Source organism: Sceloporus occidentalis, unplaced genomic scaffold (assembly GCF_023333645.1).
Source record: "Sceloporus occidentalis isolate IW3139 unplaced genomic scaffold, rSceOcc1.0.p SCAF_1, whole genome shotgun sequence".
NCBI classification, from domain to species: domain Eukaryota; kingdom Metazoa; phylum Chordata; class Lepidosauria; order Squamata; family Phrynosomatidae; genus Sceloporus; species Sceloporus occidentalis.
Genome location: NW_028316981.1, coordinates 9,414,178 through 9,440,424, shown reverse-complemented (window position 1 = coordinate 9,440,424; position 26,247 = coordinate 9,414,178). Strand labels below are relative to the sequence as shown.

The window sequence follows — 26,247 nt, the reverse complement described above, 5'->3', positions numbered from 1 at the left end:
TTATTCTGTACAATAAAAGCCTTGAACCCAAAAAGGAATGTGTCAGTCTTTTGTACCTGAAACATAGCACGGAAAGGTGCAACATAAGCCAACATGGCCAATAGCAGTTCAAACATAACAACAGTAATGTTGAACCTGAGACGGGAGTATCAAGTCGTGCAAGACTTATGACACCATGGTAGTTGTAAACAGTAATTGATCAAAGACATTTACCTAGGCATGTAAACAACGCAGAGAAAAAAAAGTGAAGCTAATGCTTCCTTTGTGCAACTGAAAGCATAATTAGAGCATACAGTAAGAAGAGGGGAGTCCTCCATCAGGTTGAAGACTGAGAGGAACCACAATTGAAGGGGATGGAAACGGAGTCTTGCCCACGGCGTCACAAAGGTTGTAGAGGCCATGTGGCCTAAAGCCACCTGGACGTCTCTGGCTCTCACCCTCTTGTGCGCTAGGCAAAGTCTTATAGAGGCTGACAAAGCCTGGAAACGGTCTTGAGGGAGATAGGCGATGCATTCTTCGGAGTCGAGGATAGCCCCGATGAATTTGACCTGTCTGGTCAGAGAGAAGTGGGACTTGTCCTTTTGACGACCAATCCGAGAGATGCTAAGAGGTCCAAAGCAAACACGACTGCCTCCTGGAGTTCCTTGTCCGAGTCGGCGGCAAACAGCCAATCGTCTAAATACGGGAAGACTCTGTAACCCCTCTGATGACCCTCGGAGCCATCGCAAGGCCGAAGGGGAGAACATTGTAATGACAGACAGCGGAGCCGATGGCGAAGGTGAGGAATCTATTGTGGGATTCTCAAATCACTATGTGGAAGTAGGCATCCTTCAGATCGACCGTCGCGAATCAGAGTCCCTGGTGAAGCAGAGGCAAGATAGAAGCCAAGGTTACCATCCGGAACTGGCGGTATTCAAGAAAATCATTCAACTCCCTTAAGTCTAAGATGGGCCTGATACCACCATCTGCCTTAGGTACCATAAAATATCTGGAGAAGAACGCTTTAGAGAGCTGTTCGGGCTGTACAGGCGAGATTGCCCCTCTGACAAGCAAAGCGCGCACTTCGTCGAGAAGGGTGCCTGAGGGAGGGGTGGAAAGGAAAGCTCCGGTGGAGCTCTTGGAACTCGAGGGCATAACCCCTACAGGCAATGTTCAAGACCCATGAGTCGGTTGTAATAGAGGCCCAGATGTTAGCGAAGGGCCTCAATCTATCCAGGAACTTGAGAAGAGACAGGACGAAGTGCGCAGGAGCCCTTCAGGACCTCTTCTTCCCCTGGTCGGTATCCTGCCGGCGAGACTTTCGGTACTGGGCGGGAAGCTTGCGCCGGCCAGAGGAGGAGGATGACTGGGAGGGGTATCTCTGCCTCTGGGTCCCTTGCTGTTGGGGCTGACGGTCCTGGTGGAAAGCCCTCTGTGCCTGACCTTGGGACTGCCACAGATGCTGCCTCCTCCGAAATGGAGAGATGAAGGATGATGAAATGCCGTGTTTCTTTGCTGCCACCTTCATCCTGAACTTCTGGTTCAGCCTCTCGTCAGTCTCGGCATGGAAAAGACCCGATCCATCCAACGGCATGTCCTCAATCGTCGACCTCACGTTCACGTTAAGGTCAGACCCCCGGAGCCAAGCGTGTCGATGGAGGGCCATCAAGGCAGCCATGGCCCTTCCAGCACAGTCCGCCACATTCCTGGAGGCAGTGATCAACCAACTGCCTATGGAGTGGGTCTCGTCCCTGATTTCAACCAGCTACCACTGAACATCATCTGGGACATCCGGGATGACCAGTGAGATACCCTCCAAGAGCGTCTGGATGTAGGCCCCCGTACACGTGTTGTAATTTATGGCCTTCACGGCCAGGGCTGCAGTGGAATAGGCTTTCCTGGTGAGGCCATCAATCTTGCTGGCTTCTCGCTCGGCGGGAGAAGTTGCCTGCTTTGGGAAGAATGTTTGTTGGGCCCCTTCAACTATGGCCGAGTTCTGTTTTAGGGTGGTTGGCCAACCAAGAGCCCACCAGGGAAGCAGGAGTGTCCCAGGATCTCTTGACAATGGTCTCAAGAGACAGAAGCAACGGAACTGAAAGCGGTGTCGGGACACGGCTGTGAACCCGACGCTCGACGGGGTCTCTAGCCTCCTCCTCAGGGTATGACAGTTCAATGTCCAGCGCCCTCGTCATCTTGATGATGTGCTCGTTGAAGGAGCGCACATCATCGTTGGGGGAAGAAGGTTCAGGGTGGTGCATCCGCTGTGGGGATCCCTGTAGGGAGACGTCTTCTTCTGAAGGCTCATCCGAGGACTGCAGGACCTCGGGCTCTGAGTCAGACTCCGGGAGCACAGTCTGTACTGCCGACTGCCCCAACGATGCCTGGTGTGCTGTGGTGGAGGGAGGAGGTTTGGAGACCGTTGCCGTTGCTGAAGGCTTTCCTTGGTCGGGGGCCACGGGACAGAGGTTGAGCTTGGCCGCGAACTTCTGGAAAGTAAATTCCCTAGGTACCGACATGTAATAGCGGTCCGTCTCAGAGTTGTATAACATGTCACCAGGATCATCCTCGAGGAACTCCTCTCCAGCAGGGCGCAGGACCGGCAACGCGACTGGCGATACAAAGACCGAGCTTCCTCACCGTCAGAGTGGACAAAGGGGATAGTCGCAGGCTCCGGGAGGTCAAGGGTGACTGGTCGGTGCCGAGAAGAACGTTCCTTGGTGCACGACGTCCCTGGAACTGGGGTCTGCTTGGACGTGACCTTGTCAGGGGAGCGGGGTCTCTTGGAACCGTGATCCCTCTTGGAGGACTGCGCCGTCTCGCTCGGGTCTCAGGCCGACTTAGACCTCTTTGAGCTATGGCCAGCTGGGGTCTCAGTCCAGTGCCTCTTCTTCTTAGAAGAGTGCGGGGTCTCTCCATGGTCCTCGGGTGGGAAAAAAGGATTTTCGGCCAAGTCAGATAGGACCGCGATACCAGAGGGCTGAGACTTGGATGGCCTGGTCTTCTTGGGAGGATGCTTCGATCCCGAGGCTGAGGTACCCCTCGATCCCGAGGATACGGTACCCGAAGGCTTGGAGGCGCTCCGGGATGACTTCGACGCAGACTTTGAAGTGGAGGCCACCTTATCCAAAGACTCGTTATCGTGCCCTCTCACCGACCTGGAGTCGGAGCTCTCAGGGAGCGCTTTCCTCGTAGAGGCCGATTTAGACTTGGAACCCTCAGTCCCTGACGATTTGTGGGGGTACTTGGAGGATTTGTTGGTGGCACTGGATTTCAGGGAATCACGGGCCACATCAGAAGCGGCGGTAGGCTCGCCAGAATCCCAGGCCGCGGAGGTCGCTGGGGCAGAAGCCACGCTGGAAACACTGGCCCGGGAGGAAGATGCAGGGATCGAGGCCAATGCAGCGGGGGCCGTTGTCGGCCAGGAACCCCCCTCCTGGATCTTGCCCTGGGCTATGGCAGAAGTGAGCTGGGACTCCCGGTTCTTCCTGGCCTGCGATAAAAGGCCTTGGGGTCATGGTCCCTTCCCAGGCAGAGGAGACATGAAGAGTGGGGGTCCTGAACAGGAACCTTGCCTCTGCACACATCACATCTCTTGAATGGGGCCGGAGACACCCTACCGAAGTCGACAATCAAGGGGAAGTGGAAAAATCGAGGTCAACAAGCCGAGAGTCCAAAGTACCGGAGGTCAGAAGAGAGAGAGTAGCCAAAAAACAGTCCGATGGTCAAAGCAGTGATTCCGAAAGAGCTAGCAAGAAAGAGCAAAGTTCTCTAGAGCAGCTAACATGGTGGGAAAAAAGGAACTGGGGAAAGAGCGGGGCCTTATAATGGGTGGGTGGAGTTACCACCAAAAAGTTTCTAAAAGTTGCAAAGTGTACTTTGCCCAGTGATTCCAGAAGTTTCCGAACAGCACTGCGCAGGTGCAGTGAAACCCATTTGTATGATTCGCAGAGACTACAAAGAAGAATATAAGTTGTTGGTGGTTCAATTCAAGGTTGTATACTGGTGGGAAACATGAACTGTTATCTTGTTACTGTGGAGAGGTTGGTGAGAAAGCTTATTGCTCATGCAGTAGTTATCAAAACATAATTGTTGGAGGCAGGTTGGCTTTGGGGGGTAATTAAATTGTCAATTGTGGGTTCCGCGGGAACAGGTCAGCCAATGGGCTTTGATATGGGGAGGGTTTTGTTATGGGTATAAAAATGGCAAATTGTTATTGTAAGTTAGATCTGACTAAAACGTCTTGTACTGCGCAAATCTATCAATGCTTTTGATTCAATAAAGTTTCTAGTTTGGACTTTGTTCTACCACTTGACTTTTGATGGAGCTTTGATAGGGCTAGGTTCTGACACTTTAAGGTCCTCCTTTCCTTCTCCACCCAGTGCTTATTCCTTTCCAGAGGCTTATGGAGTTTGTAATTTTCCATTGCTGGCCCCTTCTGTCATGTCTTCCAGTCCAGGGAAACCCAATCTCTGCTCGACCCCAACATGCCCTCTGTCACAGGAGTATGTAACACTCTTGTTAGAACAGTTTCACTGACACAATTCAAAGTGCTGGTCATGACCTATAAAGCCCTATATGTCTTAGTTCCAGATTATTTGAAGAACCGTATCTCCCTAAATGAACCTGTGAGAACACTAAGATGGTCAAGGGAAGGCTTTATCTCAGTCTCACCACCACCATCCCAGGGTCCCTTGGTGAGGACACAGGAGAGAGCCTTCTTGGTGGCTGCTCCCACTCTCTGGAACTCCTTTCCGAAGGAGACTAGACTAGACCATCTCTGCTTGTCTTTCAACAGCAGGCTAAGACATTTTTGTTTAAGCAAGCATTTAAAATATAAGCATGACTTGGGGTTTTTTATATTGCGCATGACTATTTGTCATGCCTTTTAACTTTTGAATACTTTAAATGGAATTTTAAATTGTTTTTAGATGATTTAACTGTTTTAAATTTTATTGCATTTTTTAAAAATCTGTGAGCTGCCTTGGGTCCCTTCAGGTAGAATGGCAGCATATAAATGAAATCAAATTAATTAATAAGGTACTAGAGGAGATCCTGAAGTGTAAAGATTTTATCATTAAATACTAAAGTTAGGATTTGTCCACACCATCACATTCCCAATTTCTATGTATAGCTGGGAAAGCTGGGCTACTAAAATGACCAGCAGATGGGCTGACCTTTCCCTACAGGCAAAGATGACTAAAATGAGATTGTCATAGGGTCCGTACAGACAGGCCAAAATAAAGCTGCTTCAGGTCACTTTGGAGGTATGCTGTTTAAATGACGCATGTATCCCAAGAGTCCGGAAGCTGTGCCAAAGCCACGCTCCAGTCCTTAGGACTGGATCATGGCTTTGGCACAGCTTCTATACTTTTAGGACGCATGCGTCATTTAAACAGCATCCTTCCAAAGTGACCCAAAGCAGCTTTATTTTGGCCTGTTTTTATGGGGCCATCGTTTGGCCATATCATGGGAAGAAAGGACTCCCTAGGAAAGACTAGAATGCTTCGTAAAGTCGAAGGCATTTGGAAAAGAGGAAGACTGCATTCTAGATGGATAGATTCAATCAAAGAGCTGAGCAGGGAGTGAAGGATAAGATGACTTGGAGGTTTCTTATTCATAGGGTCACCATGGGTTGAAGTTGACTTTAGGGCAGTTAACAAACAACGACAACATGCTTTCACAGTAACAATAGTGTAATGCTTTCATTGTAAGTTCCTGCATGGCAGAGGGTAGACTGGATGGCCCTTATGGTCTCTTCCAACTCTAATTCTATGATTCTAGTGCGAAGGATGCTTTACATCACCACCTTTTTAAATGTTCATGTGAAGATAAAATGCAAAACTAACATGTATTGAGGAGGAGAAAGATCAATACAATGGACCACCTCATATTAAATGCAGAACAAATAGTGAGACATTCATGTAAATAATAACTACTTACAGTTAATAGCTAGCTATTTCTTTCCTTTTGGCATTAAGTGATTCACACAACTCTGCAGAATCAATGGCTTCACTACTTTTCAGACAAAAGGGGCAAAGGATCATCCCAGACTGTCCCTTCTTCTCTTGGCATCAGGGCAAGTGCAACACAGGCAGCAATGGGCCTCTGCAGAAAGACTCTGCCAGGAAAAAGCAGGGCACAAGGCCCATTTGGACTGCACTTTCCTTGGACTAGTTTAAGCTGCTGCAATCCAGACCCAAAGGTCTAGCCTCCCCCAACAGAAGCAAGACTAAGGCCTGTTACAGACTGCCAAAATAAAGCTGCTTCGGGTCTCTTTGGAGGTATGCTATTTAAATGACGCATGGGTCCTAAGAGTCCGGAGGTCGTGCCAAAGCCACACTCCATTCCTGAGCACTGGAGTGCAGCTTTTGGTGCAGCTTTCGGATTCTTAGGATGCATGCATCATTTAAACAGCATACCTCCAAAGAGACCCGAAGCAGCTTTATTTTGGCAGTCTGTAACAGGCCTAAGGCTCTCCGCCTGTAGAAGGCTGGCTGGACACTAGAATGGGATTGTTCTTTTTAACTATAAAAATGGAATCACTTCATAGGTGAGAGTGATATGATTAGGCTTCATTAAAAGAGATTTGGTACCAATGGCAGTAACTGATACATGGAAATAATAGGGATAGGTTCTTTCACCACAAAAGAGGAGCAGTTCAACAAGTTTTATCAAAAGTTTTATTCAAATTTATTCAAACTAACAATGTGCACACATGAAATAAAAACAAAATATTTTCAACCTTCTGGAGAGCATGGAAATTTTAAATAGTCAAATGTCTTTAATTGCTTCTGTCCTGTGAGTTGCTTGATAATTTTGAGTGAAACCTTTTCCACACTCAAAGCATTTAAACTCCTTTTCTCTTGTGTGATTTATGAAGAGTGAAGAATACCTTCTGACTATACAATTTTCCACATTTCAGGGACTGAAATGGTTTCTCTCCTATGTGAGTTTTTTAATGATGACTGAATTTTGTCTTCTGAGTGAAATGTTTTCCACATAAAGGTAAAGATGTTCCCTGTTGACAAAGTTGTCAAGTCATGTTGGACCACAGGGGGCAGTCCTCATGTTGATTACTAAGTCAAAGAGCCAATGTTGTCAGAAACTACTCTGTGATCATGTGGCCTTCATGATTTCAGGGAACGCTGTTTAACAACATTTAAAGGGTTTCTCTCCTGTGTGAGTTGCTTGGTGACGGGTGAAGTGTGCTTTCACACTGAAGTCTTTTCCACACTTCAGGCATTTAAAGGGTTTCTCCCCTGTGTGAGTTTTTTGTTGATAGGTGAGCTGTATCTTCCCAATATAACTTTTTCCACACTCCAGGCATTTAAAGGGTTTCTCTCCTGCGTGAGTTGCTTGGTGACGAGTGAGGTGTGTCTTCTGAGTAAAGCTTTTCCCACACTGCAGGCATTTAAATGGTTTCTCTCCTGTGTGAGTTGCTTGGTGACGGGTGAGGCATGCTTTCAGAGTGAAGCCTTTCCTACACTCCAGGCATTTAAAGGGTTTCTCTCCTGTGTGAGTCATGTGATGATAACTGAGGTATGTCTTCTGACTAAAACCTTTCCCACACTCCAGGCATTTAAATGGCTTCTCTCTTGTGTGAGTTGCTTGATGATGAGTGAGGCCTGTCTTCTGAGTGAAGCCTTTCCCACACTCCAGGCATTTAAAGGGTTTCTCTTCTGCGTGAGTTGCTTGGTGACGGGTGAGGCGTACTTTCAGACTGAAGCCTTTCCCACACTCCAGGCATTTAAAGGGTTTCTCTCCTGTGTGAGTTGCTTGATGACGAGTGAGGTATATCTTCTGAGTAAAGCCTTTCCCACACTCCAGGCATTTAAAGAGTTTCTCTCCTGTGTGAGTTGCTTGGTGACGGGTGAGACGTTTTTTCAGACTGAAGCCTTTTCCACACTCCAGACATTTAAAGAGTTTCTCTCCTGTGTGAGTTGCTTTGTGACAATTGAGGTGTGACTTCTGAGAGTAGCCACCTCTAAACCATTTCTGTTTTGTCTGAATTCTCGTGCGAAGAGTAAGGCTTGCTTTAGAACTGAAACTTTTGTCCTGTGTAAGACCAAGATATTTACTTCTTTCCTTTGTTTCTGTATTCTTCCTTGGATTGAGGTCCCAGAAACACCACCTTTTTGGGAAGAGTGTATGGTCCTCCACTTGTTTTCAGTGTCAGTTTTTCTTTCCTTCTCTTTTACCTGTTTGCACTGGTCTCTTTGCATCAATGCTTGTAAGCTTAACAATCCCAAGAAAGAGGGAGCCTTACTCAGAGAAGACAAGGCCCCCAGAATCTCCTCCATCACTTCCCGATGAAGGGCCTTTTGGCCTGAATTCAGTAGGGCCCACTCCTCCTCTGTGAAATCCACAGAGACCTCCTCCAAGGACACCTGCAGAAAGAGAAAATTAAGTCTTTCAGGTTGTTCAAGAAAATTGGCTCCTTACAGTGGCAACTTGTGATGGAAGCAAGTAGAAAGAACAAGATTCTGTGGGGGCCAGGGAGTTTTCAAAGGGAGACAGGCACCCAGCCCAGCCCTTTCTTAACTCATTTGAGATCCTTTCCCCTACCTGATCTAGTTGCCCAGAAACTGTTTTGAGTCAATCAGGATGAAGAGATGTGCTTGTACACATAGACCCAGTCCTCATTCTGCCTCCTAGAAGAAAGAGAAAAGGAAATAGAATATTTCTAACCCTTCTTTCTCCTTCCAGTCCTTCTTACATGTGCAAATGCAGTATACAAAATTTTCCACATCAGGCTTTATTGCATTATTTTCTGAGACATACAACTATAACTGGATATTGAAAGTCTGTGTTCCTCCCATCCTCTTTCACCATCCTCTTAGTACCAACAGGCACGTAGCCAAGGGGGGGGGTTGGGCCCCCCTTCAGGCTTGGGAACTTTCAAGCTCCTTCCTCCCCTCCATCAAAAGCATGGAGGACTCTGACAGAGAGGGAAAAGGGAAATACAGAAATTGCAGGGAGGGAGCAGGGAGGCTCAGAGAGAGGGGGGAGGGAGGGAGGGAGGGAAGGAGGGGGAGTGGGCCGGGGTTCCTCCCTGTGATTTCTTTCCCTTTCATTTCCTCTCCATCCAAGTCCTTCAACTCCTCCTCCTCCTCCCCTGTGCTTTTGCCAGAATAAAAGTCTCCCTTCCTGGGGAAGGAGAGGAGGAAGAAGAAGGGAAGGAAGACAGGAAGGAATGGGGAAAAAAGAAGGAAGAATGATAGGAAGGGAGGGAGGGAGGCAGAACTGAAGAAAAGAAGGAAAAGAAAGGAAGGAAGGAAAAGGAAGGGGAGAAAGGAAGAAAGAAAAAGGAAACAAGGAAGCTTCTAAAAGGAAATATAAAAGAAAGAAAAGGTGACTTCTGACTTTCCTTTCAGCAGTTATATCCATATACAATATAGTAAAATCCTACTACTACTACTAATAGTAATAATATCTTATCAACTACAGCTTGAGTCTCCCTTACCCAAAATGCTGAGGACTAGATGTACTTTGGAGTTTTTCAGAGTTTGGTATATTTATATACAAGTCCAGCCATTAAAGCCATGTATGTTTCATATGCATCTCATAGACATAGACTGCAGGTAATTTAATACACACTGGCCTGTTACAGACAGCCAAAATAAAGCTGCTTCGAGTCACAGTGGAGGTATGGTGTTTCAATGATGCATGCGTCCTAAGAGTCCAGAAGTCGCACCAAAGCCACGCTCCAGCCCTAAGGACTGGAGCGTGGCTTTGGTGTGATTTCTGGACTCTTAGGACGCATGCATCATTGAAACACCATACCTCCACTGTGACTCGAAGCAGCTTTATTTTGGCTGTCTGTAACAGGCCACTATTTTTAAAATAATGTTGTGCTTCCATACACTGAGCAGTCAGCAAAACCCTGAGACCACTATTCCTTGTATAATTCAATAATTCAGTAATTTCTCTAAACCTTCAGGATTCCCACGTTTCCTTGAGTTGGGGTCAGACCAGATGCTCTCATGGTCAGTTTTGGGTTTTGGAATAATTCAGATTTCAGAAGTCCAGAGAAAGGAGACTCAGACTTTACTCTGCATTTCTTCTGATAATTAACTCAGGTTTTCAAAAACAGTCATTTCTGGATTTTTGCAACAACAAAAAAGAGGAGGGTCTGTGATGCAAAAAGCAAGATGCTTCCTTCCAGCCTTGTTTTTTCTCTTTTTTAAAAGATAAATAAAATAAAATACAGTTAGCTGGCCCCTTTTCAGCATGTCAGTGGGGATGCTTTGATTGAGAGTTCCTGCATGGCAGAATGGGGTTGGACTGGATGGCCCTTGGGTCTCTCTTCTGACACTATGATTCTATGATTAATTAACATATGGAATCAATCTAAGTGGGTCACCAATGGAAGGTCGGCTGCAAAGGTCTGGGCCTTTCTGCCCTCCTGCCTTGTAAGCAAAGTCCATTGGCAGACCAATGGGTTTTACTTTGCAAGGAGTTTTTGATTTTCTTTATTTTGGCCTTTTTAAAGGAGTTTCCCCCAAATTCTGCCAGATGATGATTCGGGGCTGTTGAGTCCTATGGCCCTGCTCCAGGCAATGCTAGACTGCAGGTCCCATCATCCAGCAGCACCACAGACTGCTGGGAACTGCAGTCTTAATAAGGCTACACACTGCAAAAATAATCCAGTTTAATGCTATGGAAAATCCTGTCATTTGTAGTATGTTGTGGCACCAGAGCTCTCTGACAAAGAATGATAAATGTCTCACAAAACTACAATACCCAGATGTTGTTGTTGTTGTTGTTGTTATTATTTTCTTATATCCTGCCTTTCTCCCAATATACGAACTCAAGTTGGTGATTTTTCATAGCATTAATCTAAAGTATGTCTTTCTACAATGTAGATGGACACCCCCATTACATAATTTGTTGGGGATGCTTTGATTTGGATTTCCTGCATGGCAGAATGGGGTTGGACTGGATGGCCCTTGCGGTCTCTTCAAACTCTATGATTCCATGACTCTATAGCACTCTGAGCCTACTGTGATTTTACTTGTTTTTAAAGGTATAAAGGTATAAAGTCTTATAATGCAAACCATGCACTGATGGACTATTGCACTATAATTTTTATTGATTGATTTTATATCCTGCCTTTCTCCCAAAATAGGATTCTCTTAAAGGGGTTTGTTTTTCATAAAAAGAAAAGAACGTGTAATGTCTTGGAATTTAAAATTATGATAGATAGATAGATAGATAGATAGATAGATAGATAGATAGATAGACAGACAGATGAGTCTTGGAATTAAAAATTGTGTGTGTGTGTGTGTGTGTGTGTGTATGTCTTGGAATTAAAAATCCATCTTGGAAGTGGGAATGAAATGTTGTGTGGATGCAGCCTGGGTTCTTAGCTCAGCTCAGAAGTTGGAATGCAGTGTCTCAAAGCATGTACAGAGTGTCTCAGAGCATGAACAGGGTGGCCTCTGCTCATTGCTTGAGCAGCTGCTCTTTGCTTTATCGAGCTGAATTTATCTGATGTAAACACCTTCAGAGGAAGGACTCAGTTTGCATCTGCACTGAAAAAATAATCCAGTTTGATGCAACTTTAACTGCCCTTGGCTCCATGTTGTGGAATGCTGAGATTTGTAATTTGTTGCGGCACCTGAGAGAGATTGCTAAACAGCTCCTCAAAACTACAAATCCCAAGATTCCATAGCACGGAGCCACAATGGAAGTTAAAGTGGTGCCATCGTGAGGTAAACGCTCAACCCTCTTTTTGTGTCTTGCGGGGGCTCTTAGCTTCTCAAAATGGTGGCACTTAGTCTTCCCCCCCTTCCCAAAATCCTGGCTATGTCCCTGGTACCAATGTTGCCAAAAAACAAAACAAAAACTTAACAACAAAGAGGATGAGAAGGAAACAGAAGGCTGTTCAGGCATAAAAAGTATACTTCTAAAATATATTTCACTCTCAAAGGCTTTGTTAACTAAGGTATTCCTGTAAGTTCAAAGTGCTGGTTAGAATTTGTAAAATGGTTCAAGTGCTGCAATCCATACAGCCCAGTTATTCCAGGTATATGTAAGAGAAGATAGTAAAGCAGGAAACTATCCTCTTAGCCCTTACTCATCGAGGAGGACCTTCTTTCTCTGTCCTGCATGATCCACTTTCAATGGATTCAGAAGGACACTTCTCCATCTCACTCATCTCTTCCACAAACAAGTCCTTCAGCAGAAGCAGAAACAAGAGAATAAAAGAAAGAGAGAAGAATTAGGAAGGAAGAGGACAAGATGTTGTGGGGCAGAAAGGGAAAAAAAGCTGGGAAGTGGTGGCAAGATTTACACCATCATCATGAAGGTGATGATTATGATTTCGTTCATTTGCATCTCATTTCCCCCCTGAAACTGGGAGTCATGACGGCTTACAGCAATTAGAATAAGTACAAAGAAAAATATAAACATCAACAAATAATAATTAAAAAGTAAGCTGTTTTAAGAACTGAAACCAATAAAACATAGAGACTGAAAGTAAAAATAAAACATCAGAAAAGCACATTACTGGAATGGTTTCAGGTAGTTTCCAGAAGGTAGTCAAACTAACCTCTCCAGGAAGGGAGTTCAAGAGCTGGAGAGCAGCCACTGAGTGGCACTTGAGAGTGGAGCATCTGGAAATTTTATGTATATATTCTCCTTTCTGTCCTTAGACAGGGACTTCCATCTATATCATTCTATCTATATATGTGACTTCTGTCACTCACTCTTAACAGATTCTCACGCACGATTCTAAAAGTCTCCACTCAGTGCAGTAACTGTCTCCTCTAAGTCTAATATAGAATAACAGTCTCTTCCTGACATAATAACGGTGGTGAGATTTCATCTTTTTACACAAACCTTCACCAGTTTGGATTTAGTTTGTTATATATTTATTTATTAAAGTTATTATTATATGTTTTTACACTACAAACTACATATTTGTTGTTGGAGTAAGTCTTTATTCTTTAGGAAGGCAGATTAAGAATAAATAGTCTGCCCCCACACTTTTGTTGTTCTGATGAAAGCTGATTCTATGATTCTAAGTTTAACATTCATTCTTCATATTTTTGTTTCCCTTTAAAAGGGTTAACACCCTGGGAAACTCAAATTACACCTCCCAGGAGCACACTCATGTGGGAGAATACACAATTAGCACTATGAATTGCGGCTGGAATTGGACCAAAGAATGATAGAATTGGAAGATATGCCAAGGGCCATCCAGTCCAACCCCTGCTGGGCAGGAAGACTCCCGACACATGCCCATTCTGTTTAAAAACCTCTAAAGAAAGTGATTCCACCACACTCTGAGGGAGTGTGTTCCATTGTCGAACAGCTCTTACTCTCTAACGTTGAGGTGGAATCTCTTTTCCTGTAGCTTGCATCCACTGCACTGTGTCCTCGTCTCTGGAGCAGCAGAAAACAAGCTTGCTCTATTCTCAATATGACATCCTTTCAAATATTTAAACAGGGCTACAATGTCTCCCCTTAACATTACCTGTTTTAAGCTAAACATACTCAGCTCGCTCAGCTGCTCCACATAAGGCATGGTTTCCAGACCGTTCACCATTTTGGTCACCCTCCTCTGACACATTCCAGCTTGCCAATATGCCTCCAAAATTGTGGTATCCAGAACTGGACACAATATTCCAGGTGAGGTCCAACCAAAGCAGAACAGGATAGGACTATTATTTCCCTAGGTCTAGACACTACACTCCTATCCATGCATCCTCGGATTATATTGGCTATTTTAGCTGCAGCATCACATTGTTGACTCATGTTCAGCTTGTGGTCTACTAAGCAGCAACGTAGCAAGGATTTTGGGAAGGGGGGCCCCACGTAAGGCTTGGGTGTGGTAGTGCACAGACACGATGAGCATGTGCGCCATTCGTTGTATTCCAGGAAGGGGGTTCTGGACCCCCCCGGACCCGTCCCCCAGCTATGACTCTGTACTAAGATTCCTAGATCCTTTTCACATGTGACCAATAACCAGCAAATCTGTTCAAAGAGGGAGTCATGTGTTCCCTCTTACCAATCCTACTTAGCAATCTGCATGCAGCTCTTTGGACCAGGTGAGATTTCTGCACTTTCTTCAAAAGCAGCCCCATGTCTTCAAATAAAAACATTGGTTCTTGCCTGTTTTATGTCCATTTCCAGTGGAGAAGGTTCGATCCTCCTGAGAATTGGGTTGCTCCTCCCATGAGCTCCTAGAAGGCAGGGACAGATTTAAATAACAAAAGGAAGACCCTGCCCCCTCATGGGATGGGCGACCCAGGACGTCCAGTTGTTATCCAGCCAAAGAGCCAGCAGGCTGAGGCCGAAGGCAAGCAAGCTCTTGATAAGAGTCCATCACTGTTGTAATCAAATCAGCAGTCTGTTCTTGTAACTTGTTTGGCCGGGGAGGGAGCACGTCACCCCATCGTCCCATGGCAGCACCAAGGGTGGGGAGGCGGATCGAACCTTCTCCGCTGGAAATGGACGTATAACAGATAAGAACCAACGTTCCTTTTCCCAGTGGAGAAGGTGAGATCCTCTTGAGAATGGGGATTTAAAAAATCCTTCCCTTAAGCAGGGGACAGTGCTGCATAGAAGGAGGGGACAACGGAAGGACATGTTGGAGCACTCTCCTGCCAAAGGCAGCCTCGGCTGATTGATACAGGTCAAGCTTGTAGTGCTTGACAAAGGTAGAGAGTGTCTTCCAGGTTGGGGCCCTGCTGATCTCTGTTAGCGGGGCACTGGTGGCCCAGGCTATTGAGGTGGCCGCACTCCTGGTTGAGTGTGCAACCACTCCATCAGGTGGCGGAAGGCCTTGAGACCTGTAGCAGACCACAATACACTCTCTGATCCATCTAGCCAGAGACACTTTCTTTCCCCTTTTCATCTTGCTGAAAGAGATGAAAAGGGCCTCCGACGCTCTGAATGGTTTTGTCCCCTTGAAGTATATCCTGATCGCCCTGCGGACGTCGAGGGTATGCCAGCTCTTTTCCAGATCAGTTGCTGGGCGAGGACAAAAGGAAGGTAATATGACGTCCTGGGACATGTGGAAGGCGGAGTTGACCTTAGGGATGAAGGTGGGATCTGTACGAAGCAAGACCGAGTCCAGCCTAAACATACAGAGGTCCTGTTGCACCGATAGGGCGCAGAGCTCGGATACTCTTCGGGCTGAAGTGATGGCGGTCAAGAAGAGCACTTTCCAAGACAGATGCTTGAGGGACACCTCTCTCAGCAGCTCAAAGGGGTGGATGGAGAGAGCCTTGAGCATGGTGTGTAGGTCCCACAATGGAAACCTATGTCTTGTCAAGGGGCCCTTAGAAATATTATTTTGCTTTAGAGCAGGGGTAGGCAACCTTTTTGAGCTGGGGGCCGGGTTGCTGTCCCTCAGACAACTGGGGGGCCGAAGCCGGAGGGTGGAGCTTCCACCCTCTGGGGTGGGGCCACATGCTAGGGGTGGAGCTTCCACCCTCTGGGGGCGGAGCTGCATGCCGGGGGTGGAGCTTCCACCACCCCCGGGGGCCAGACCTCCTCCGCTTTGCTGGCCCCTGACGGGGCCCCAGGCCATGTCAGAGGCCAGGAAAGGGCCGGCGGGGGCCACCAGCGCTGGCGGCCTCCCCCTCTTTGCCGGCCCTTTTGCCGTCAATGGGGCCCTCCAAGAGGGCTCTGGCGGCGGCAGCGGGCCTCTGGGAGGGCCCCAGCGACGGCAACAGGCCTCCCAGAGGGCTGCTGCCGCCGCTGGAGCCCTCTTGGAGGGCCCCAGTGACGGCGACGGGCCTCTCAGAGGCCCGCTGCCGCCGGCGGAACCTTCTTGGAGGGCCCCAGCTATGGCGACGGGCCTCCCAGAGGCCCGCTGCCGCCAGCGGAGCCCTCTTGGAGGGCCCCAGCTACGGCGACGGGCCTCCCAGTGGCCTGCTGCCGCCATCGGAGCCCTCTTGGAGGGCCCCAGCTACGGCGACGGGCCTCCCAGAGGCCCGGTGCCGCCGTCGGAGCCCTGTTCGAGGGCCCCAGCAAAGGCAACGGGCTTTTCTTGTGGTCGCGTGAGACTTCACCTCTAGGCCACCGCCATTTTGTTTTTCAAATTGGCGGGGAAGGTCGCGCGAGACTTTGCCGGGAGCATCGAAAAGCCACAACCGGCAGCGGCAGCAGGGGCAGGCCGAAAGGCCTCTGCGGGCCGCATCCGGCCCGTGGGCCGGAGGTTGCTGACCCCTGCTTTAGAGTGGCTGTGGTTAAAATCTCTCCATTTTCCCATCCACACCGGTCTCCAGTCCAGAGCATCTGGCATCTGTAAACCCCCTACACATACACAGACTGCATCCCTTTCCATCCCAAAAAAGAAGGACTGAGAGTCCTTCCTCACCATGGAGAAGCTTCTCCCTTTGAATCTGGTCACCTCAGGAGCAGCAGCTGAGAGACCTCTCGTCTGCACTGGCCCTCAGTGCAATGTGGCATGTGACAGGACACAATCATCGCTAATGTGAGAACTCCAAATGCCATTCTTAAAAAGAAACATTTCTAGATATTTGTCTAAAAACAGTAAGGCAGACTGTTTCAGAGAATTAATGGCAGCTGTTTTCTAGTGCAGACCAGCTAATGGCAGCTGTTTCCTAGTTTTCATTTATATATTTGTTCATTTATTCATTTATTTTATTTTCTGCCTTTCTTCCACAATGGAATTCTCTTCTGTGCCTCTCACTCCCCACTTCTGCAAAGCTGGGGGGGGGGGGCACCCTTGATCCTGCCCCCTCCTGTGACTCTCTTTGCTCCAGGGAACAGAGAGAGAAAACCAGGACCAGATCCCTCTGTCAGAAGCTCTCTCTCACAGGAGCTGCAGGGTGGCTGCCTGCCTAGGAGTGACACCAATCCTAGGGAAATGACTGTGAGCAGCCTTCATTTTTATTCACACTAAGAAGGCTCAGTTTGTTCAAGAATTTCAAAATCCCTTGCAAAACAAAATTACACTTGTCCCTCCAAGTTTGCGGCTTTGTTTTTTTTAGATTTGATTATTCATGGATTTTATTAATATGTTCTTTCTAGGAATATCTTCTAGGTCCTCCAGCACATCTCTGTGGTCAAAGGGCATCTAGAGATTCCCAAAATGCTCCACTAGGCCTTTGTAGCTCCTCCAGCGCAATTCTAGAGACGCCTAGAGAAGTGTTATTGGCAGTTTTCCCACATCTTCCCAGCAAATGTGGAGGGACACGTAATGAGCTCACCTGCTCCTCTTTCGGCTTCTTCTCCTCTGCCTGGCTCAGGAGGAAGGCCTCTGCCAAGGCCACTGCTTGGGAGGTTGTCTCCGCTCCACACTCTCGAACCCAGCTCCCCATCTCTGGGGGAAGGACGGCCAGGAACTGCTCCAGGATCACCAGGTCCATCATCTCAGCCTTGGTGTGTCTCTCTGGCTTCAGCCACTGGCAGCAGAGATTGTGGAGCTGGCTGCAAACCTCCCGGGGCCCCAAAGCCTCCTCCTGGAAGGCAAACTGCCTGAAGTGCTGGCGCTGGACCTCAGAACTGAGCATCTTCTCCCGAAAGCTCCTCTGCATGGCTCTTATGAAAAGATGCACAGCCCTTTTCTTCTGTACTTGGCCTGACCAGTGTGAAATCCTTCTCTGAACTTATGGGAGACTGAGTCTTAGTTTGGCATCATTGCACCTGGGCATCTTCCAAGATGGCAGAAAAGCACTGTCCTCTTCTCTCTCAGGTGAAATTGCCAGGAACACCAAGGTCTACAAAGAAAGCAAGACTTTGTGTGAATGAGCTGTTCTGAAGACTCTCTTGTGAGAAGGTCATTCAGACTTAGTTTTTGTTTTTTTAGCAGGACAATGCGGATAACATCACACATGAATTCAGGGTTTGTTATTCACGCCATGGAACCACATCTTTCCGGGATTCACATCACTCTGCATCTCTGAACTGGATGGCCCTTGTGGTCTCTTCCAACTCTATGACTGCATGAGTTCGGTTGCTCACGTGTGCCTGCACCCTTCCCTCCCGCCACTCAAGGAGATCAACATCGCTTTCCCCCTCTGCTCTTTCCCTTTCCCTCTTTCCTCCTCTCCTGGTTTAGAGGCGGCTGTTCCTCTGAAGAAGGGGAAGCATTTTCTCAACCAAGAGGCTGTTGACACTGAGAATGCATTCAAACCCTGTTCAAGACATGCAGAGATTAATCCCGATTTAATGTAGGTTTACTTGCATTGGTTATTCAGACTATGTGAATCTTTCTTTCGCAAACCTTGGGGGGAAATGAGTTTTTTTGTGTCTCAGAAGGAAAGGAAAACACAGAGAAACACACAGGCCTTGCTTTTCCTCATTGTCTTTCTGAGGAGAAGCTCCTAGAGACAAAAAACCACTTTCCAGTTTGGATTTGGTTGCACAACATCCTCTTGGCCCTATTCAGATGGTGAAAATAACCCAGGCTGATTCCAGGTTGAATCTCAGTTGTTCACATGCATCCCAAATGCACAGGATTAAAGGGGGGGGGGGCAAGAACCCACTTACCCCAAGATAATGGCTATCAGGTTTCCAATGCCCTTCCCTCCCTCTTGCTCCCTCCCTAACATTTCCCTGCCTCCTCCTCCTCCTCCTCCCCTTTTGGCCTCCTTTTTCCTTTCCTTCCTTTCAGCCCTTCTTTCTCTGAGAGGCAGAAAAGGCGATGCTGCGCTCTTCAACCTTCCCTCCCTCCCAACTTCAGCCCTGAGGGACTCTGAGGACAAAGAGACTCCGCTTCCTTCCCTTTACTCTCCTCCACTTCCGCTTTAGGGGACAGAGAGAGAAGCCAAACCTCTGCCTTAGCCCCGCCCCTTCCGGCCGTGTGCCAGGCTGAGAGAGAGAGAGGGTCGCACTGAAGGACATCTAGAGATTCCTAGGGAGAACACTCCACTAGGCATTTGTAGCTCCTGCAGTGCAGTTCTATGGTCAATGTCTGGCAGATGCTGACCACAGTTGCCCTGGAGGACCTAGAGATTCCTAGAGAGGCATTTGTAGTTCCTCCAGGGCAACTCTATGGTCAATGTCTGGCAGATGCTGACCACAGTTGCCCTGGAGGACCTAGAGATTCCTAGAGAGGCATTTGTAGTTCCTCCAGGGCAACTCTATGGTCAATGTCTGGCAGATGCTGACCACAGTTGCCCTGGAGGACCTAGAGATTCCTAGAGAGGCATTTGTAGTTCCTCCAGGGCAACTCTATGGTCAATGTCTGGCAGATGCTGACCACAGAGTTGCCCTGGAGGACCTAGAGATTCCTAGAGAGGTGTCCTCTCAGGTAGAAACATTGTTTATGTTATCTGCAGTCCTTCCACAATCACAGGGGTCCTTCACTCCTAAGCAGTGAATGTGGAGAGAGGAGGGCACTGGGGCACACTGATCAAATCTGCAGATGACACCAAATTAGGAGGAGTAGCTGACACCCCAGAGGACAGAATCAACATCCAGAATGACCTGAATGAACTGGAAAGCTTTCCCAGGCATTGCAGGACTATTATTTGCTATTTGACGCTTTTAATTTGTTGCCTGCCTTACTTTAGTGAACCCTTTCCTGTATTGTTATGTGTTATTTATATGTATTATGGTACTATTTCTTACATTGTACGCCATGGGGTTTACTCTTATCTGTTTTATTGTTTGTACGTACAGCGCTGTGCAAAACTACAGCACTATATAAATAAAGCATCATCATCATCATCCTTGGCCAAAGCTAACAAAATGATATTTAACACAGAAAAACAAAATGCATAGATAAAGGATGGAGGACAGCTTGCTTAAGGAGGCTACATGTGAAATGGATCTGGGAGACCAAGTAGACCACAAGTTGAACATGAGTCAAGTGTGATGCGGCAGCTAACAAGGCCAATGCGATTTTAGGCTGCATCAACAGAGGTATAGTGTCTAGATCAAGAGAAATAATAGTGCCACTCTATTTTGCTCTGGTCAGGCTCCACCGGGAATATTGTGTCCAGTTCTGGGCACCACAATTCAAAAAGGACATTGAGAAACTGGAGCGTGTCCAGAGGAGGGCAACTAAAATGGTGAAGGGTCTGGAAACCATGTCCTATGAGAAAAGACTCAGGGAGCTGGGGATGTTTAGCCTGGAGAAAAGAAGGTTAAGAGGTGAGATGATAGCCCTGCTTAAGTATTTGAAGGGATGTCATATTGAGGAGGGAGCAAGCTTGTTTTCTGCTGCTCCAGAGAACAGGACCAGGAACAATGGATGCAAGCTCCAGGAAAAGAGATTCCACCTCAACATTAGGAAGAACTTCCTGACAGTAAGGGCTGTTCGACAGTGAAACACACTCCTTCCTCGGAGTGTAGTAGAGTCTCCTTCCTTGGAGGTCTTTAAGTAGAGGCTGGATGGCCATCTGTTGGGGATGCTTTGATTGAGAGTTCCTGCATGGCAGAAGGGGGGTGGGACTGGATGGCCCTTATGGTCTCTTCCAACTCTATGATTCTAATTATTATTAATATTATTATTACTTTATTATTATTAAATAGCTAATAATAAGGACCAGGGAGGCAGGGCGAATGAGGCCTCCTTTCCCCTTCCATTTCTCTGGAGGCCTGAGCCATTCTCTGGCCTGGGGCCTGTTTTGGGAGGGCTGAGGTTTGCCCCCTGTTTCTTTTTTTGGCCATGCCCATGGCGCTCTCAGCCTCCTCTTTTCTTGAAGCCTCACAACAACAGCAACCCTGTGAAGTAGGACACTGGAAGGGAGAGCCTGGTCAAAACCCTAAACTGCGTTTCCCAACGCAGATTTGAATCTGATCTAGAGTCAAATTCATAATAAGAATATTTATTTCTTGCCCACCTCACCCCATGGATTGAGGCAAGGGATAACAATAAGTAACCGACAAACAACATCACTTAAAAACATGTCTATTTAAAATATACATCAATTTAAGGACAAATAAGATGTATGCATATTAAAACCATATTTTTTTTTTAAAAAAAATCCCAATTTAAAAATCGCCAGGGTAAGCTTGCCGGAACAGGCTGGTGGTTAATGGTCTTTTACATTCAGATAGTGTATTAAGCTGCCCAATCTTATCCAGCAAGTTTATGACATGAAGTGAGTTTCTTAACTCATGCATGTGGGAATTCATGTTCTGATAGAGTCTAATAGAGTCTATTCCACTGGAAGAGCAAACTGTCTTTGCTGCTGTTTCTTTGTTGCTTGGGTTAAATGCCCTCCTTTCCTTGTGAGGCCTCTGGCAAAGTGGTCTCACAACAGCCCTGCAAGGAAGGCCAGGGCAGAAGATGAGGCTCTTGGTGTTTTTATGTCCAGAGGTCTGACTGCCAGACCCTCTTCCATCTCAGCAGAGTTTGACTCGGGGATAAGGAAAAAGTACAAGGAGTGGATGAAGCAGTTGCCTCAGGCAAAATGTGCTGACATGTTGCCTTGGCAGCTCCTTTTCCATGGAGGACATTGTAAAAAGCCTTTTATCTGAGGAAGGGTAGTACTGCCTTCTTGGCTGGATGGCCATCTGTCAGGGATGCTTTGATTGTGATTTCCTACATGGCAGGGGGTTGGACTGTATGGCCCTTGTGTTGTCCCAAGGGGTTCTCTCTTGGGGGAGGGAGAGGTCTCCTTTCTTTCTTGCAGCCTCCCTCCCTGGCCTCCCTCGCAGGGCTGCTGTGGGGCTCCTTTGTGGGGAAAGAGAGGAGGGCCATGGAGCCCCAAAGGAGCCTAATCCCAAGGGGTTCTGTTGGGGGAGGGAGAGGTCTCCTTCCTTTATTGCAGCCTTCTTTCCTCACTTCTCTTTCCCCACAAAGGAGCCCCACAACAGCCTTGCAAGAGGAATGCCTTAGGGAGCTAGGGATGTTTAGCCTGGAGAAAAGAAGGTTAAGAGGTGATATGATAGCCCTGTTTAAGTATTTTAAGGGGTGTCATATTGAGGAGGGAGCAAGCTTGTTTTCTGCTGCTCCAGAAATTAGCACAAGGAGCAATGGAAGTGAAGGGGAAGGGTAGCAAGCCCTCCCAACCTATGCCGGAAGGGTCCTTGGAGCACCCAGCAACAAAGAGAGTCAAGAGTCCGAACTGTGGTTCAAAATAAGCACACCTTTATTTTCCGTACGGGGTGACAGCTGCCTAAATGGCGATTCCAAGACTGTCACACCCAATTGTCTTTCTTCGAACCTTTTATACATTCAAAAATGCAAGCATAACTAAAGCAACATCTCTTTTTGAGTTAGTTTTTAACATTTCTTAATAATTCCCCATAACCAGTTTATTGGCTCATTCCTGTCTTCCTGCCTTCCTGGCAAGTTTCCACAGTTCTGGTTAATCTTTCACAATCCCCATTGTTCCTCCTATCTCTAGTTTGGATTGCATGGCCATGCTATGCTGTAATCATTAAACTGCCCAATTGTTCTGTGGCCATTGCAGGTGGCTGTCCCTCTCAGAAGCAAGCTGCAGGAAAAGAGATTCCAGTTGACCATTATTAGGAGGAAACTCCTGACAGTAAGGGCTGTTCTTCAGTGGAAGACATTCCCTCAGAAAGCGGTGGAGCCTCCTCCTTTGGAGGTCCTTAAACGGAGGCCGGATGGCCATCTTTCAGAGGTGCTTTGATTGAGAGTTCCTGCATGGCAGAATGGGGTTGGACTGGATGGCCCTTGGGGTGTCTGTCTTCCAACTCCTATCATTCCATACACAACTCTTTGGGTTGTTCTGGTGCTTCCCAGATGTCTCCCTAGTGAGCTTGAATGGGCCATTTCCCTTATTGTTTCTTGGCACTTTGTAGGCACAACTAGCTGTTGTTCCCCGCTGTGCTAGTTGTGAGGTTGCCTACAGGATTCCCTATACAGTTTATCCTGCATCACTATATCTCTTACTGAATTTTGTGGCATCAGCTGGAGGATTTCTTTTTTTACCTCCTCAAACTTTCCTCCAGTTCTTGTTCTTTGGCCAACTCAGATGAGATTTGTTCACAGAAAGAGCAAAGGGCACCTAACTCAATTGGTTGCATCAAGCCCATGCTGACTACTTGGTAATGGAATATCTCTGTCCTAAGGGGTGCGTCTAGATTGGAAAAACAATACAGTTTGACACTACTTGCTCCATCCTAGGGAAGCCTGGGATTTGTAGTTTTACAAGGTCTTTAGCCTTCTGTGCCAATGAATACTGGTGCCTCACAAAACTACAAATCCCAGGAATCTTTAGGATGGAGGTATGACAACACCAAAGTGGTGTCAAACTGCATTATTTCTACAGTGCAGATGCAGCCAAGGTACATCTTCTCTTCCTGTTTCACACCGCACCATGTGGCTTGGCTGCTTCTGGCGTTGCCCCCTGTAACATTCCTCACTGGCATCTCTTATCTAGATATGTATTTCCATCATTGCCCTCCATTATGTATTACTCTGTTATTTATTTATGTCCAGCTTGGTACCAGGAGGCCCTGAACACTTAGGCATCTCTATTATGTACTGCTCAGACAATCTATTTGCTATGTGACATGCTAGCCATCTTCATGCCCCCTTCCTCAAAACCCCAACACTTTCTACAAACCCCTGTTCCAGGAGAAGTGAAATAGTTTAATAAGGTCCAGTTGACATGGAGGAGAAACCTCTACACAATGACTAGAGGGTTGTCTCCTCCACTTTTAAGCTTGCTCAGATTAGGAGCCCCACTCAAGTCTATGGGTCGGCCTGGTCCAGAAGGAAAACCACAGGCAAAGGACTGTTTTGTTGGCTACTTTAGGTTCAAAACACACTGCAAAAACAATCCAGTTCGTCTTAACTGTCCTGGCTCAGTGCTAGGGAATCCTGGGAACTGTACTTTGTTGAGGCACTAGAGCTCTTTGACAGGCAAGGCTAAGTGTCTCACAGAACTACTGGAACAATCTCTAATTCCTCCTGTATTATTATGACCTGTAGTTTGGGATTTACCAAAGCTGATTTAAACAGGGTGGGCGGTGCTGGCCCTTCAGAGACATAGGTTTGAGCGCCTGCTGCAAGAATCTGCTGGTATCAGCAGCCTCAACCGAGGCAAGCTATCAAGGAAGTGATGCCTAACAAGTGTGTATGGTGGCTTGTATGGTTGCCATAAGTCAGGACCTCCAAACTGGGACAAATGTAGGGCTACATTTTCAAATGTAGGACACGTTTTTAAAAATGGGGGACACATTAAAAATTGAATTTTAATTTTTTTTTTAATATAAATGCTTGTTTCTTAGGCATGCTCAAAATGGAGGACATTTTGGCATTATTCCTAGACAGATGGCTGAAATGTACTTCTCTTTCTGGCCAACCCCCCCCCCCCCACCCAATTCTACAACTACAAGTCCCACTCCCAAGCTGGCAGAGCATTTAAAAACCACAGGCAGTCTCTTGTGCCACTGCAAACTACATTTCCCACCCCCAAGCATGCATAGCATTTAAAGACCACAGGCAGTCTCTTGTGCCACTGCAAACTACATTTCCCACTCCCAATCAGGCATAGCATTTAAAGACCACAGGCAGTCTCTTGTGCCACTGCAAACTACATTTCCCACTCCCAATCAGGCATAGCATTTAAAGACCACAGGCAGTCTCTTGTGCCACTGCAAACTACATTTCCCGCTCCCAATCAGGCATAGCATTTAAAGACCACAGGCAGTCTCTTGTGCCACTGCAAACTACATTTCCCACTCCCAATCAGGCATAGCATTTAAAGACCACAGGCAGTCTCTTGTGCCACTGCAAACTACATTTCCCACTCCCAATCAGGCATAGCATTTAAAGGCCACAGGCAGTCTCTTGTGCCACTGCAAACTACATTTCCCGCTCCCAATCAGGCATAGCATTTAAAGACCACAGGCAGTCTCTTGTGCCACTGCAAACTACATGTCCCACTCCCAAGCCTTCTTAGCAATTCCCCCCTTCCTCCTTTTCCTTGCCTCCTCCAACCCAGGTATGTCTCAACTTTGGGGAGAATATGGGTCAGATCCCTTGCAAAGTCTTTTTTCTTTTCTAATGGGGGCAAAGCCTTGAGAAGCCCTGGACCCCTGAGAAGAAGAGGAGGGGGCTTAAAGAGAGGGGGGTAATAAGGGGGCTACAGGCAGGGTTGCCATTACTCAGAAAGGAGTTGGGCTCACAACAACAACAATAACAACTGCAACAGCAGAGGAGGAAGGGGGAGGAGGAGAAAAAAGGGGAAGGAGAAAGAAGAAAAGTAGGAGAAAGAAGAAGAATAGGAACAAAGAGAAAAAGAAGATGAGGAGAGGGAAGAAGGGAAGAAAAAGGAGAAGAGGAAGAGGAGGGGAAGAGGAGGAGAAGAAAAAACCCCGGAAATAACAAGAAGAAGAGAAGGAGAGGAAAGAGAAAGAGGGAAATAACAAAAAGCAACTTGCCTGCAAAGCCCCCTCCGCTTGGAGCATGCCAAATAAGGAAGCAGAGGGCTGGCTCCTTGAGGGGGCTGGCCAATAGGGGCAGGGCAGAGCAGCAGACCCCGCCCCTGCTATCTCCAGCCTGCTGCTGAGCACCGTAGCAAAGGGAGGCAGCAGCCCTGGGAGCCCTGAGTCGGGCAGCCACCCGGAAATGGGGGGAGGGCGGGGCGGGACCAGGCACGCCCCCAGGAGGCGGGAAAGTCCCACCCACTGCCGTGAAATGGCAACCCTACTTGTATGTGGCCACCCTGATGGTCTTTGCTATAGGACCTATGATGGCTAGAGATGCTCATGCACCAGTAGTCTTTGGCATGGGTGACTTGGTTTCTGGTGGTAACCTCTCAAGGTTTCATGGCAGGTAGTCATGTTGGGCCTGGCCCACCTGCTAGGCATGGAGACTGATGCCTTCTTGCCCATGGAACAGGGCTAAAAGGAAACAAAGTGGGGTGTCAGAGGAACGAAAGCTGGTGCTCCTCTCTGGGTGGATTGGTCTCTAGCATGGTGTATGTTTTAAATTCTTCCCAATGTCTGGGAGAATGAAGGAGGAGGCTGGGGGTATCTATTCTGACCTCTGAGGAGGCTAGATCTCGCCCTGAGGGTGGGGTCTAGGTCTGGCAGAATTGCCATGGAGTCAGTTGTAATAACATTGAGCTGCGAGTGTAAGAGCAGGACCCCAGGCTCAGACCCCCGATGTGCCAAAGGGACAGAATCAGGAGGGGGCCCAACCAGGCAAATGGTTTAGAGAAAGTCTCCCTTAGGTACTAAGACAGTCAGCACCCTCAGGACCAGGTATAAATCCCAGAAGAGAAATGGTGTTGTGTAGGCCAGGCAAGCAACAAGTCACCCGAGGGGTCCCTGACCATGGAGATGGGATGCCATCCCATCCTGGCCCCTTGCCTGTGTCACAACAGTGAGGTTAAAAGTGAATCTGTTTATGGC

General features: G+C 47.4%; 1 protein-coding gene and 1 pseudogene across 2 annotated transcripts in view; both read right to left on the bottom strand.

The window, feature by feature from the left end:
• Nucleotides 1-6,731: 6,731 nt before the first annotated feature.
• The window catches only part of LOC149320646 (uncharacterized), a 39,366-nt pseudogene continuing 19,850 nt past the window's right edge, over nt 6,732-26,247 (bottom strand). The window contains exons 7-8 of the transcript XR_016278103.1: nt 8,246-8,366; nt 6,732-8,138 (exon numbers count right to left, since the gene is read on the bottom strand). The product of XR_016278103.1 is annotated as an uncharacterized LOC149320646 (transcript). The remainder of the gene's footprint in view (nt 8,139-8,245; nt 8,367-26,247) is intronic.
• LOC149320647 (zinc finger and SCAN domain-containing protein 30-like) lies at nt 8,545-18,490 on the bottom strand. Its single transcript, XM_089506405.1, has 4 exons — nt 18,451-18,490; nt 17,169-17,678; nt 12,059-12,157; nt 8,545-8,630 (listed from the first exon to the last, which is right to left on the bottom strand). The coding sequence occupies exons 2-3, from the start codon at nt 17,493-17,495 to the stop codon at nt 12,059-12,061; spliced, it is 426 nt and encodes a 141-aa protein (XP_089362531.1). The 5' UTR covers nt 17,496-17,678; nt 18,451-18,490; the 3' UTR covers nt 8,545-8,630.

Excerpts from the sequence above, each read along its gene's own strand:
- LOC149320647 (XM_089506405.1), bottom strand. The coding sequence starts at position 17,495 with ATGCAGAGGAGCTTTCGGGAGAAGATGCTCAGTTCTGAGGTCCAGCGC. Across the intron at positions 12,158-17,168 it reads AGAAGCCGAAAGAGGAGCAG|GACTTGTTTGTGGAAGAGAT; the intron begins GTGAGCTCATTA and ends CTTCTGCTGAAG.